The 13,875-nt window shown below is 47.4% G+C and overlaps 1 protein-coding gene and 1 long non-coding RNA gene across 4 annotated transcripts in view; one reads left to right on the top strand and one right to left on the bottom strand.

Moving 5' to 3' along the window:
* Nucleotides 1-5,698, bottom strand: part of LOC310751117 (sodium/glucose cotransporter 1-like) — a 34,165-nt gene extending 28,467 nt beyond the window's left edge. Inside the window, exon 1 of the mRNA XM_083590160.1 lies at nt 5,306-5,698. Coding sequence (XP_083446286.1) covers nt 5,306-5,434 — 129 coding nt within the window. The 5' untranslated portion in view covers nt 5,435-5,698. The remainder of the gene's footprint in view (nt 1-5,305) is intronic.
* A 299-nt stretch (nt 5,699-5,997) lies between these two features.
* On the top strand, nt 5,998-13,367 carry LOC310751430. 3 transcript variants are annotated; one of them, XR_014542488.1, is made up of 3 exons: nt 5,998-6,095; nt 10,259-10,732; nt 12,098-13,367. It is a non-coding gene; the product is annotated as an uncharacterized lncRNA (long non-coding RNA). The 3 variants fall into 3 exon arrangements; XR_014542489.1 differs by having other exon boundaries at nt 6,068-6,162; XR_014542490.1 differs by lacking the exon at nt 5,998-6,095 and having other exon boundaries at nt 10,055-10,732.
* The last annotated feature ends 508 nt before the right edge of the window (nt 13,368-13,875 follow it).

Below are 13,875 nucleotides of genomic sequence, written 5' to 3'. Positions count from 1 at the left end.
TGGGTCATCTAGCCTAACCCCTTACAATGCATAGTCATATGGGCAGGGAAGGGGCTACTCCGGGAAGGCCATGTCTTGCATCATTTTTAAAATAAAAAATGTCATTTAATCTACATTATGGCACTTCCTATGGACCAGAGATGTGTTTGTTGGATGGCCTTGAAATGTCTCAAAACTCAGAGATCCGCCAAGGAACATTGACGATCACCTAAACCAGGAGGTTTCCCAAACTTCCCAGCTGTTTTTGGACTACAACTCCCATCATCCCTAGCTAGCAGGACCAGTGGTCAGGGATGATGGGAATTGTAGTCCAAAAACAGGTGGAGACCCAAGTTTGGGAAACACCGGCATAAATGATGGTCATGGCTTCGTACCCCCAAAGTGGAGAATTTGTAATACGTTCCATTTGAACTGAAACTGCTTTGAGATGTTCTTAATTGTAATTGTTTTTAGAATGCTTTCAGTGTTTTAGACTGGTTTTGCTTTTAAATAGTGTGTCTGCTTGGTGCCCTGGAAGGACAGGGCATACATTCTAGCAATAATTCAATAAATATAAATAATATTTGTTACAAAATGTGTGTGTGTGTGTGTGTGTGTGTGTGTGTGTGTGTGTGTGTGTGTTTATGCATCTACATCTTCACAAAATTCCTCAGGAGACTGTTGGCATTTGCCCATGCACATGGGAAAATGCCTTCAACAGATTCTGAGCAACTGGTCTACCTAGCCTGGTGCTCGATGTAGCTTTTTGGCATAGGGTGCCCTGCCCCACCTCGGCAGACCCATAGCATGCCTTGAGCCCATCTTTCATTCTGCACTGCAAATGGGAGACGAGAATCGGTGTTAGCCTCCCGGAAAGAGAAAGCAACCAAGCAAAAGGACTATTTTTGCTGCTCCTCCTCCTCATACAATTGTGGCACGGCCATTGTGTGTCCACAGAAACCAGCAAGGTAAAAAGGTAAAGGACCCCTGGATGGTTAAGTCCAGTCAAAGGCAACTATGGGGTTGTTACGCTCCTCTCACTTTCAGGCTGAGGGAGCTGGCGTTTGTCCACCGACAGTTTTCCGGGTCCTGTGGCCAGCAGGACTAAACCACTTCTGGCACAACGGAACACAGTGACAAAAGCTAGAGCGTGCAGAAACTCACCCCATCACAGGGATTTGAACCGCTGACCTTCTGATCAGCAAGCCCAAGAGGCTCAGTGGTTTAGACCACACACCATACGTGTCCTAGAAACCAGCAAACACAACGCAGTACACACCCAAATAAATCACTAGCCTGTGCAACAGCTGGATCCGAGTTGTGAAATGTGGCTTTCCACCTCAGAAGCAACTACCTCCTGTGGAGAGCCTAGCTTTCTCTTCATTTTAAAAAGAGCAAGCATGCCTCTAGACCTCATGGTTTCTGGAAGAGAGGGAAAAGGCAAGCCATTCCCCTTGCAAGAGCAATGGGATTTTCTAGCACTCCGTATTTCCTGGTGATATATATATATATAACTTGACCCGCATGTTCTGCCCGTTCCTGCTTTGGAATGCAAGAAGCCTACTCTCACACTGGCATCTGCATATCCAGGTAGATGTTAAGTGTGGCGTGGGGGCAGCCAGGGCAAGGGAACAGGCACCTTGGCTTCCTGGTACAATGAGACTCTCTTTGACCTCAGACAAAATCAAGCCAGCAAGCACAGCCTTGCCTTGCAGTTTTCTCAGTGGTTTCGTATTCAAAACCCTCCTCGGGTTTTTAGCCCATCCCTCCGGACACCTGCCCGTCTTCCTTAAGAGCAGCCTTGCCCAGATGCTTTGAAAAACAACTCCTGGATAGCCATGGGATGCTAAGGCTGATGGGAATTGTAGTCCAAAACATCTGAAGGTACTCCATACTAGAGAAGGTTGCTTCGGAGAGGGGAGTCCTGGGCTCTTCGAGGCTCTTCTGGACTTCTGCACAGCTCTGAAGGAGTTCAGACAGTCCAAGGACCCTGAAAGCCATTGCCACACACTGCCAGAATCAGACACCCTGACCTGCCCCACCCGGGTCCTGGGGAGCCAGTCATCAAGTCAACTTGGCTCCTGCACCTCCTTCCACTGGTTCTGCTTCTGAAACTTTATAAGGGTTGTCCATCAGACAGACGTTTCACAAGTGAAGCTCTTTTCACTTCTCTACAGCCCAGGAAAGGCATCACCTGGTGCATTATTACACAGCTGCACTGGGAGTTTTTCAGTGCAAGGGTGTGATATTATTATTAATTTGCAAATCATAAGAATGGAAGGTTTTCTGTGCATCGGGCAAGGAGAAAAATGATAAAACCTTCTGCCAGGCACAAGAGCAGAGGCAGGAAAAGCGTTGGCAACCTACTTTGAGAGGCAGTGCAGTTAAAGTGCTGCATTGAGACCAGGGAGAGAACAGGGTTCAAATCCCCTCTTGGGCATGAAGCTCACTGAGTGTGGCCTTGGGCCAGGAACTGCCTCTCAGCCTAACCTACTTCACAGGTTGTTGTGAGGATAAAAGGAGGAAAGTCCTCAGGGGAAATAATGGCCCCTCACTGCATATAACAGTCAGGAACTGGTCCTCCTATCCCCTGCAAAAAAAGGGAATTTGCCCAGTCCTTGAAAGCTTGCTATACACCATTCATCAACATTACAAATGAGTATCAGTTTAATACCACCAGCAAAGAATCCTGATAATTTTAGTCTGGGAAGGTGATGTCAACTCTCTGCTCATCGTTCTCCCTGAACTACAGCTCTCTAGGGAGAGGGAGCGGCTGTTCAAATACATTAATTGATTGCAAAGTTATACATCTGTTCTGTTTAAGCCTGTGGCGCTAGCTTCCATTTGTCATCCACACATGCCGTGAATAAGTAATCAAGGTGAGTGTCGCCACTGAACATGTGCAGAGTGCCTGTTGTATCTCTGCTAAAATAGCCACAAGCATTGGGGATAAGGAGCCTGCAATAAGGAGCCAGCAGCAGCACCCTTTGTGGCAAAAATCAAGCTGTTCCCCTTTTTGTCGCTCTTTCTGCTGCCATAAAAAAGCTCATCTAGCCACCTTTCCCCCGTCCCCTGGCCATGAGACCTCTCAGCCACCCTGATGCACTCAAACCTAGGTTGCAGACATGCTTCCATTTGCCCTGGCTAGGGAAAACTTTGAATGGGTTCAGCTGAGCTACCCAAGCCCAAGTGCAGGCACTGCCAGGGAGCTACCGCTGCATGCTGCAGTCTCTGGAGGGCAGCAAAGGTATCAGGGGACCTCTTTGTGCAGAACCTTGGGACAGATCACACTTGCTGCTTCTCCCTCGGGTGCAGATTCCAAACGGCCAGAAAGTTTAAAAATGCTGCACACCCACAGCCTTCCTGGGAGCTCTGGCCAGGCCAGGCTGCTCTCTTCCATCACCCCAAACAACATCGCTCTATCGAGTGGCGGCTGGTGTATCCCTTTGGACTGCTAGGGCACAGGAGACTGGCAGCAGAAGCCAAAGCCAGCTCCTTCTTGTCTTGCCCCATTCTCTTCCTAAGCTGAAGGGTGAAGCAATAAAACTGCTAGCACATTTACAAAGCTAAGCTGAGTCTGGTATGGTTTCAAACTGCGTGTTGGGATTTCTGCATTGCAGGGGGTTGGACTAGATGACCCTCGGGGTCCCTTCCAACTCTACAATTCTAGGATTCCTTCTCCTCCTCCCTCCTCTACAAGGGGCAACTCTGAGACTGAGGAAGAGGAGGAAACTGACAGGCTGTAGCCTGGGTGTAAGGAAGGAGGCAGGCAGTTCTGGGGGGGCGGCTGGCTAAGGACAGGAGGAGGCTAGTGGGGCAGTGCCCCATTTGGGAAGAAGAAGAGGTTGCTGGGGCAAGCCAGCATCCTGTTCTCACAGTGGCCAGCCAGGTGCCAATGTGAGAGGCAGTGTGGTGTAGTGGTTAGAGCGTCAGACCAGGAGCTGGGAAACCAGAGTTCAAAGGTCACTGAGTGTGACCTTGGGGGGCCGGTCGCAGCCTCTCAGTCTAACCTGCCAACCAGGGGATTGAATGAGGGAAGAATCATACCTGCCACTTACTGCTCCTTGGAGAAGAAGGTGGGATTTAAATGCAATAAACAAGTGTCTCTGGAAAGCCCAAAAGCAGGGCCTGAGAACAGGAGCCCTCTCCTCTCCTGTGGCTTCCAGCGGCTGGCATTGCCGCTTCTGACCAGCCTCCCCTCCCTGCATCTGTTCCTATCGCTGTCCTCAGCCTCCCGTCTCACCCTCCCTGCTCTTTCCTGAGGCCTCTCTCAGACATTTTGGCCCTGAGCCACTTTCTGGTGGCTCCATTTCCTTCATCCCCGCCTCAGGCAACCCTGACCTCTTGCCCTGCGAGGAAGGGGTTAACCCTACAAGCAGGGAGAGGAGATTTCATACACACACACCTTGGTGACAAAGCAGAGGCTTGTGTTTTTTAAACTTAGCAGGTTTGCTCCAGAAAAGGAAAATCTGGTTTAAAGGGATGTGAAACACAGGCTGGTATTCTGAGGTCGATGTAGACCAGGGGTCAGCAAACTTTTTCAGCAGGGGGGCCAGTCCACTGTCCCTCAGCCCTTGTGAGGGGCCGGACTATATTTTGAAAAAAAATAATGAACAAATTCCTATGCCCCACAAATTTAAAATAAAAGCACTTTAGATAAACGCACACATTCTACTTATGTAAAAACACCAGGCAGGCTCCACAAATAACCCAGAGACGCATTTTAAATAAAAGGACACATTCTACTCATGAAAAAACACACTGATTCCCGGACCGTCCACTGGCCGGATTGAGAAGGTGATTGGGCCGGATCCGTAATAAACTCCATAATAAACACCCTTCCAGAATCACCTGCCAGGAATGCAAGGTGGCAACCTTAAAGCACCTTTAATTTTACATGTCAAATCCACCCCTCCAAAAAACAAAACAAAAAAGCAATTTCTTGCCACCTTCTACTTTCTGCCCCAGAGATTCCTGGTGTCCAGCAATGATGCTGGTGGCACTACACCTGTGTGGCGTCGTGGTTAGAGTGTCAGACTAGGACCTGGGAGACCAGGATTCGAATCCCCACTCAGCCATGAAGCCGACCCTGAGGGCCGCACACGGCCTCTCGGCCTAACCTCCCTCACAGGGTTGTTGTGAGGACAAAATGAGGAGGGGGAGAGCTGTGGGACACCCTCTTGAGCTCCTTGGAGGAAAAGGTGGCATATAATTGCAAACGCAGTAGAAACTCAGGAGGTTGTGGGCTCTCCTTCCTCTGAGGTCTCTTAAGCAAGAGGTCGGATGGCCAAATAAAACGCACGCGAGAAAAGTCAAGGAGACCTACCCATATTCCCACCGCCAGCACTATCAAGAAGTAAAGGACAATGACAGAGATGTCTGCAGGGTTGTTGATGGCCAGCCCCTCCTCCGGGGCTGCCGTGGTCATGGCCGCGGTTGTCGGTGTGGTTGCCATCCTGCCGCTTTGGGTGCCTCTTGCCCTTCTCTTGCTCTCGGCTTTATATCGCCTGGCAGCGCCGCCAAGTTAATGATAAGCTTGCGTGGGTCTCCCTGGGCTTCCACGATGTCTAATGTGTAACTGAGATCTCTGCTTCCTCTCTCCTTGGGATGCCTGAAGTCCTCCTAACAGGCGTGGCTCCGTCCTGGCATGATCACCAAGGGTGGCTGCTACTCTCCTCTCTAAAGGCTGCCAGGAGCAAGCCCTGTCTTCCTGGGTCCTGCAGCAAGAGGTGCTTAAGGCTTTTGTAGCCCTGGAGCAGGTGGTTTGGCAGGAGGCAGTGGAAGAAGGAGGGGTTTGGCTCCAGCCCTGCTCAAGGAACCCAGAGCCCAGCCTGAAGAGGTTCTTCCAGACTGGCTGGTCCGACCTTGGTGCAGAAGCATCCACAAATCGCCCAGAATTCGGGAGAGGGGGAGAAGGAGGGCTGTGAGCTTCGGGGACACCCCAGGAAGTTAGGAGTGGCATTCCTGCTGTGACGTGTCGTCAGTCTTCATGGCTCCCAGCTGGAGGAGAGACTAGACCCTGGCACCACCCAAGAGAAGCAGAAAAAGAAGAGGAAGACATGTTAATTGATTCCTCCAAGGAGATGGAGAGAGCCACAGAGGGCAACACTTACAAAGTGGGAAGGAATCAGAGCATCTGCTTGGCATGCAGAAGGTGCCAAGGTCAACTCCTGACATCTCCAGGTAGGGCTGGGGGGAAACTCTCTGCCTGGACCCTGGACAGATGCTGCCTGCCAGTTAGCATAGACAATGCTGAGTTAGATGGACCAATTGTGTGGCTCAGTATTGCCAAGGGCCTTAGCTCAATGGCTAAGCATCTGCTTGGCATGCAGAAGGTCGCAGGTTCAATCCCCAATGGCCTCTCCAGGTAGGGCAAGGAGAGACTCCCTACCAGAAACCCTAAATTCTGCCCATCAGTGCAGACAGTACTGAGCTACATGGACCAATTGCCTGACTTAGCATGTCCTTCGCCAACTTGGAAAAACTTTTGATGCCCCCATTTTGCCCTGCCCTGTACCTTGAACTCCAGACAAAACCCCCAAACTGAATCTTCTCAAAAGTCTGAGATCGGAGAGGGGTAAAGTTTGCCAATAAACCACAAAAATGTGTGGTGGTGAATATGCAAGATAGGTACACAAATGCTCCCATGATTTGTGGCGGCATGAAAAGTCTTAAATGGGAAGCAAGACCAAGAGTTGTGCCCCAGAATCCTCTGCGGCCCTTGCTAGGGATCATGGGAGCCACATCTTAGATGCAACACATGGCAGGAGGAGGCGGGGGAGAGTCAAAGGTCTGTGGCTCTGCAGGGGGCTTTGAAACAATTCCTAGGAAATAATTCATTCAAAAACCCATGCTGCTGTGTCCACACTCTCATCTACTCTGCATCCAGAGTTCTCCTACTGCTGGTTTGAGAAGCAGAGTAAACAGGGCATGATCCACACTAATCCAAATCTGTTGTTTCTTCAGAAATTCTGTGCGTTGATGCATTTACTCCCCAAACCAACTTCGATCCAAACTGAGAAAAACAACATCCTTGATATGTTTTAAGCAGGTCTTGTACACGAAGCCCACATGCAAACAAATTGAAATAGTTGTGACGTATCTAATAGATTGTGTCTGTTTTAAAGGAGACACTTTCCAGATCTGAAGTGTGAAATTGAAAGGGGTGAGGAGAACTGCGGTGGTTGTTTTTCTTAATAAAAAGAGTTACGGAAATAAATCCTTCAATGACTCACCTGCCAGGGAGGTGCTTTGTTGTTCAGATGTATGAATTGGAAAGAAAACGTGTCTAGCTACTATTGCACAGGCTTTTTCTCCTCCCTGCTAGTTTTGGGGAAAAGTTTTCCCCATTCTTTTGGATGTTCTTACCAAAGACTGCTTACCTTGGCCAGGGTACATTTAAGCTGGCAGCTGAACAGGGAAGAAGCTGGATTAACAACAGAATGCCAAACGCAGAAAAATTCCCCTCACTTCACCAAGACTGTAACCCCAAACACATGAGCAATAAGTGCCTCTCAGCACACCCTTACGTCTGAGTAAATATGCGCAGGATGGTTTGCTTGTGGTATGCACTCTGTGGTATGCACTCTGCACAAGAACCTTGTGTTTAAAGCGCCCAGCTTTCCCCAAGGAATTCCCCGCAGAACTACATTTCCCAGCACACTTTGCAAACTACAGTTCCCGGGATTCGTTTTAAATGTATGGTGTGCTGGCAGGGTTGGCCCTACCCTTAAAGGTAAAGGGTAAAGGGACCCCTGACCATTAGGTCCAGTCGTGACCGACTCTGGGGTTGCGACGCTCATCTTGCTTTATTGGCCGAGGGAGCCGGCGTACAGCTTCCGGGTCATGTGGCCAGCATGACTAAGCCGCTTCTGGCGAACCAGAGCAGCGCACGGAAATGCCGTTTACCTTCCCGCCGGAGCGGTGCCTATTTATCTACTTGCACTTTGATGTGCTTTTGAACTGCTAGGTTGGCAGGAGCAGGGACTGAGCAACGGGAACTCACCCCGTCACGGGGATTTGAACTGCCAACCTTCTGATCAGCAAGTCCTAGGCTCTGTGGTTTAACCCACAGCGCCACCCGCGTCCCGGTCCTACCCTTAGGAAGGTGTGAATGCCTCCTCAGACAGCTGATTTGGGGTAGGAAGCAAATCACCAGTCACTTAATGCATAATTATTGCATTAACTGAATTTTTTATTATTGCATTTTTACTGCCAGGGAGTGGGAGAGGCCCTTGTGGGATAATTATTCTCAGATGGCAAAATAACTAGACTGAACCTGGGTACTGTGGCACCTTGATTTGGGGCTGGGCTGGGCAGGGGGCACTGTTTGATGCTTTGCTTCAAAATGCCAGCCCCGTTCATTTTGTTCATCCATACCACCCAAAAAGACAGAAGGTTTGTTTTTTTTGTTTACATCCAATACTCTTCCACTGGAACAAGGGTTGCCAACTTTTTTTTCTTGACAGGGCTCCAGTGCCGTTAAAAGGCTGCAGAGCAGGGACAGATCAAGCCAGTGAAGCTTCTCCCACCACTGAATCTAGCTCCATGCCTGACAGATTGTCTTCTGCTGGCTTAATGGTACAGCTGCCAAAGGCACAAGAGCATGGTCAGAGGAAAACAGTTGGCAACCCTGTTGTTGTTTAGTCATTTAGTCGTGTCCACCTCTTCGTGACCCCATGGACCAGAGCACGCCAGGCACTCCTGCCTTCCACTGCCTCCCGCAGTTTGGTCAAACTCATGCTGGTAGCTTCGAGAACACTGTCCAACCATCTCGTCCTCTGTCGTCCCCTTCTCCTTGTGCCCTCAATCTTTCCCAACATCAGGGTCTCTTCCAGGGAGTTTTCTCTTCTCATGAGGTGGCCAAAGTATTGGAGCCTCAGCTGGACATGCAGACATCATTGGATAAGAGTGTTTATCTTCACATCTCCTTAGCTGCAGATTGTTGCAGCTAAGGAGATGAGATGTGGGGTGTTTTTTCTGCTTTGTTTTGTTTTTTGAGAAGCTGCTGTTAAAGATACAAGTGCAGTCTGGACTGGGTTTTCCTGGCCATTTGGCAACAAACAGCATTACAATATGGTCTAGGTACCAACACATTCCTGACAATAAGATTCCTGCCTTTATCTCAGATTAAAATTGATTGTTTTATCTCTCTGGACAAATCCATAAAACCAAAGCTTTCCACTCCTACCACAAAACTAACATTTGGTGTGGAAGGATTTACTGACCTTCTGATCTTTCAAGTTGACACTTCCTTTAAAAATCGTGATTGAGTCAGGCTCACAGACTTGGAGCCTGCAGAGTCTCGCTGGCTAAATTGGCCACCGATGGCTCAATCTGCGGTCACCTCACAGGAGGCAACTGGAGGACCCCCAAGGCCTGAGAGTAGGAAGAATGTTTCCAGGATGCTGTGATTCTGCCCTCCAAGAGGGATAGACAGCCAATCAGGGAGCAGTTGGAAGCTCAGGGTGTTTGGGGTGACAGTTAGAGGCAGTTGGTCAGAGAACAGGAAGTGAAGGCTGCGCATGGACAGGATGCTGCCAAGTCATCCCCCCTGGGGGGGGGGGTGCCTCTTTGCCACTGCTATGGATGCAGACAGCAGCTGGTTTGGAACTTGGATAGAGGAGGCCAGACCCTCCAAATGTCTCTATTTTCCAGGGATGTCCCTGATTTAGAGAAGCCATCTCAGTTTCTGATTTGATCCCAGAACGTCCCGCTTTTCCTTAGGATGTCCCTATTTTCATTGGAGAAATGTTGGAGGGTAACTATTTGAAGAGCAACTGTAATCAACAAATTATGTTAGTAGGACTACAAGAAGTTTTGTAAGGAGAAATATATGAAATACGGTGGTACCTCGGGTTACATATGCTTCAGGTTACAGACTCGGCTAACCCAGAAATAATGCTTCAGGTTAAGAACTTTGCTTCAGGATAAGAACAGAAATCGTGCTCCGGCAGCACGGTGGCAACAGGAGGCCCCATTAGCTAAAGTGTTGCTTCAGGTTAAGAACAGTTTCAGGTTAAGAACGGACCTCCGGAACGAATTAAGTACTTAACCCGAGGTACCACTGTATTGCAAAATAGAGAAAGAAGAGAGAGTTTAGTTATGATATTGAAAGGTTATAGTGAAAGTAAGAAATGTATATTAAGTAAATAGATTGGAAAATTTTCAGACATGATTGATGGAAGTCCAAAAAATTGTATAAGATGTAAAAGTATGTTTAATTAGTTGAAAATGATATGTTAAAAACTAATAAAAAATCTATTTTTTTTTAAAAAAGGAGAAATGTGGGAGAGTATGGAGTTATCCAACCCCTGAGCCATCTGAAGGCAATCCTGTACAGGGAAGTTTTTTTAAACGTTTAATGTTTTATTATGTTTATATTGTATATGTTGGAAGCTGCCCAGAGCGGCTGGGGCAACCCAGTAAGATGTGTTGGGTATAAATAGTAAAATTATCATTGTGGAATGGGATGTCCCTATTTTCATCGGAGAAACGTTGGAGGGCATGGGAGTCCATTAGCTACATAAAACTCCCCTCTCTGCCCCTCAAAAACATTTTGGTGATCTGCACCAGAAAGCCCAGTAACAAGCGTGCCTGAATGCCTAACTTAATGTTATATTATGCTGCTTTCCAAATCAAATCCTTGATCCTGTTGGTCAGGGGAAGAACAGAGGACCGTTGGGTCCAACTTGAGATTGTCCCTTCCACATGTCTTCAATGAGAGGCCAACCTTTATCCTTGATTATCTCTGGTTATCTCCTGCTTGGACTACTGCAATGCGCTCTACGTGGGGCTACCTTTGAAGGTGACTCGGAAACTACAACTAATCCAGAATGCGGCAGCTAGACTGGTGACTGGGGGCGGCCGCCGAGACCACATAACACCGATCTTGAAAGACCTACATTGGCTCCCAGTACGTTTCCGAGCACAATTCAAAGTGCTGGTGTTGACCTTTAAAGCCCTAAACGGCCTCGGCCCAGTATATCTGAAGGAGCGTCTCCACCCCCATCGTTCTGCCCGGATGCTGAGGTCCAGCGCCGAGGGCCTTCTGGCGGTTCCCTCATTGCGAGAAGCAAAGCTACAGGGAACCAGGCAGAGGGCCTTCTCGGTAGTGGCGCCTGCCCTGTGGAACGCCCTCCCATCGGATGTCAAAGCGATAAATAACTACCTGACATTCAGAAGACATCTTAAGGCAGCCCTGTTCAGGGAAGTTTTTAATCTGTGATATTTTAGTGTATTTTTGGTTTTCTATGGAAGCCGCCCAGAGTGGCTGGGGAAACCCAGCCAGATGGGCGGGGTACAAATAATAAATTATTATTATTATTATTATTGAAGCAGGTAAGGAAAATAGACAATCCATTGACAAAATCAGTACTGTTGGTGGGGAGAACATGGAGTGAAACACTGGCCTCAACCCTTCGCCATTGGTCCCTATCCTGGATCACCCAGCTTTCAGACACACAGACAAGTATCAACAATTCAAGGACTGGGAAGCCATGGGAATTCACACTGTTTTTGACCTGCTTCCCAGAGGGAAAGCAATTTCCAAAGAGGAAATACAAAGTAAATTAAAAGACTCATTATTTTGTGCTTCATTTGGAACGCAGGAGAGAGGGCCTACTACACACACTTAGCTTGTTTGAATGCTTGTGCAACAGGCCAGCTTATGACCTGAAGAGCGCTACTTCCCTAATATAAAGCTATCTATTAGATCAGGAAGCCGGGGCTGTTGGAGGCCCCCGAATTGTATGGGAATCAGAAATAGGCCACCAAAACAAAGATCCCTAATGGGAGGTGTTAAGTTGTGGGTGAACATATCAGACGACACAGCGACTCTTCAAACAGCTCTTGTTTATTCACAGGCCAGAACAGAACTGAACTGAAGGGTTCAGCCAGCCTGCTTATATAGAACTCCAGTACAACGCAACAGTAATCACTTTCTGTAACTACCCAATCACTGAACGTCACTTTCAATCCCTTATTTGCATATGTGGACCTGAGTGAAAACTATCTACAGTATCCCCCTGCTGGCCCAGGGTGAGAACTTCAGTACATAACAGGAGGGTATCTGGGTCACCATCTCCCCTTTAAACCATCTCTGCTTGCTTACAGTAAGCCTTCTTCACTGGATGCGAGTTGAGCCGGCAAAGATTAATCCCTCCCTTTCCCCTTTATGTTGGAAGGCTGTGGAAAGCAATCTCCATGATATCCACAATTACAAGCCAGCTTCCTTCTCCAAATCCTACCTCAGCTCTACTATCTTTAGACATAGACTTGGACTCCACCTTGCACCACAGAGAACTAGTAGGCTTCTTACTGACCACAGCACAATTAGCGATAGCTCAACCACAGAAGAACCAGTCTGAAATACACCCCTAAAAGTATGGGGAAATAATATATGGGATACAGCACTGTCTGAGCATCTCAGCAGACAACAGGAGGGCAATTAAACGCATAATGGAAAGAGATACCTTCCAAGAAACGTGGACCTGTTTCTTTAACTGTGTTAATGACCCAAATCAAGACCTTGTTATATCAACCGCTTAGTGGAGAGGTTATGTTAAGTAATATGTTTGAACACTGAACGTGTAAGATTATGTCTAAAGTCGCAAGAGTCTTGATTGTACAAGGATGGAAGATTGAGGAAACCCCGACAAAAGAACAGTGGCAAGAGAAATTGATGAACTATGCAGAACTGGGTAAATTGACATACAATCTGCGAGATAAGGACAACTGTGACTTTAAAGAAGAATGGGAACTTTTTACAAATTACTTAAACAAAAAAACAAGAAAATGAATTGGACTCTTTGGCAGGTTCTGAATAAACACACACAAATTTATTGATTGCTGTTACGGAAATTACAGGTTGTTAAATGTTACAAATATTGTACCTGAATGTACCCTTTCAGCTTGACAGCTCAGGGAAGTTACCTAGCTTTAAAAATAATATAAAACCAACTCCTTTGCCAGTTTCCTCCATTCCAAAGCTATTTTCCCCTTGAAAAAGGACTCCAGGAAGTTCCCAGAGGCGACAATTGCTGGGCTCATTGTTAGCCAAGGGAAGCCAAATCTCATCACCTGACTCGCCTCAGGCTCCAGACATGCAGAGGAACTTCTATTGTACTTTTGGGTGGTGGGTACTTAAGACATATTTGTCTATGCTAATCTTATACTTGTGTGTTGCCCTGACACATCTGTCTATGCTAATCATGTGTAACCCTCCCCTTTTGTGACATGTCAGTGATGTAGCAATGATGTAGCAATGATGCTGTATGAACTGTATTCTGGGATATGGTGGGAAAGTTTTAAAAGTCCTTGTCACCCCATCCTCTGGGTTCAATCTCCTTTTGAACCTGTTGCTCAATAAACTCGGATCTTCAGCAATTTGCTCTGGTTGGTGGCTGGACTCCTTCTTTATTCCGCAGGGACCCGCGGGCTCTGCCCGACGAGCTGGGTGACTGAGCAGTCTCACACCTAGATTTTCCCATAACACTAACATAGTAGAAAGAGAATATAAGGATATAGACAATTTTACAGTATGCAGAGAATAATATGTGTTGAGAAATCAGAGAGAGGAGCTGAGGGAAGTCTCTGGGGGAGGGGAGGAAGGTTTTTTGGGGGGGAAATAATGAATATGATATGTTTTGATAAGTTGTTATATTGAAATTGCTAATAAACATACTTTAAAAAAAGATTATGTCTAAAGTTAATGGACAGAACAAACACCATCAGATGTATTGCTGGATAAGTGCTTAATGGTTCCGGGTTTTTTTGGTATTTGTTTAAACACCAATTTTAAGAAATTGTTGGTGGTTTCTCCTGTGCACTTGCCATATTCCTGTATGCCAGCCATCCCCAAGCCTGGCAGCCTCCAGTTCCTTTGGACCTACCAAC

This window comes from Podarcis filfolensis (genome assembly GCF_964270895.1).
Source record: "Podarcis filfolensis genome assembly, chromosome: 16".
In the NCBI taxonomy this organism is placed as follows: domain Eukaryota; kingdom Metazoa; phylum Chordata; class Lepidosauria; order Squamata; family Lacertidae; genus Podarcis; species Podarcis filfolensis.
This window is presented reverse-complemented; position numbering and strand designations above follow the sequence as displayed.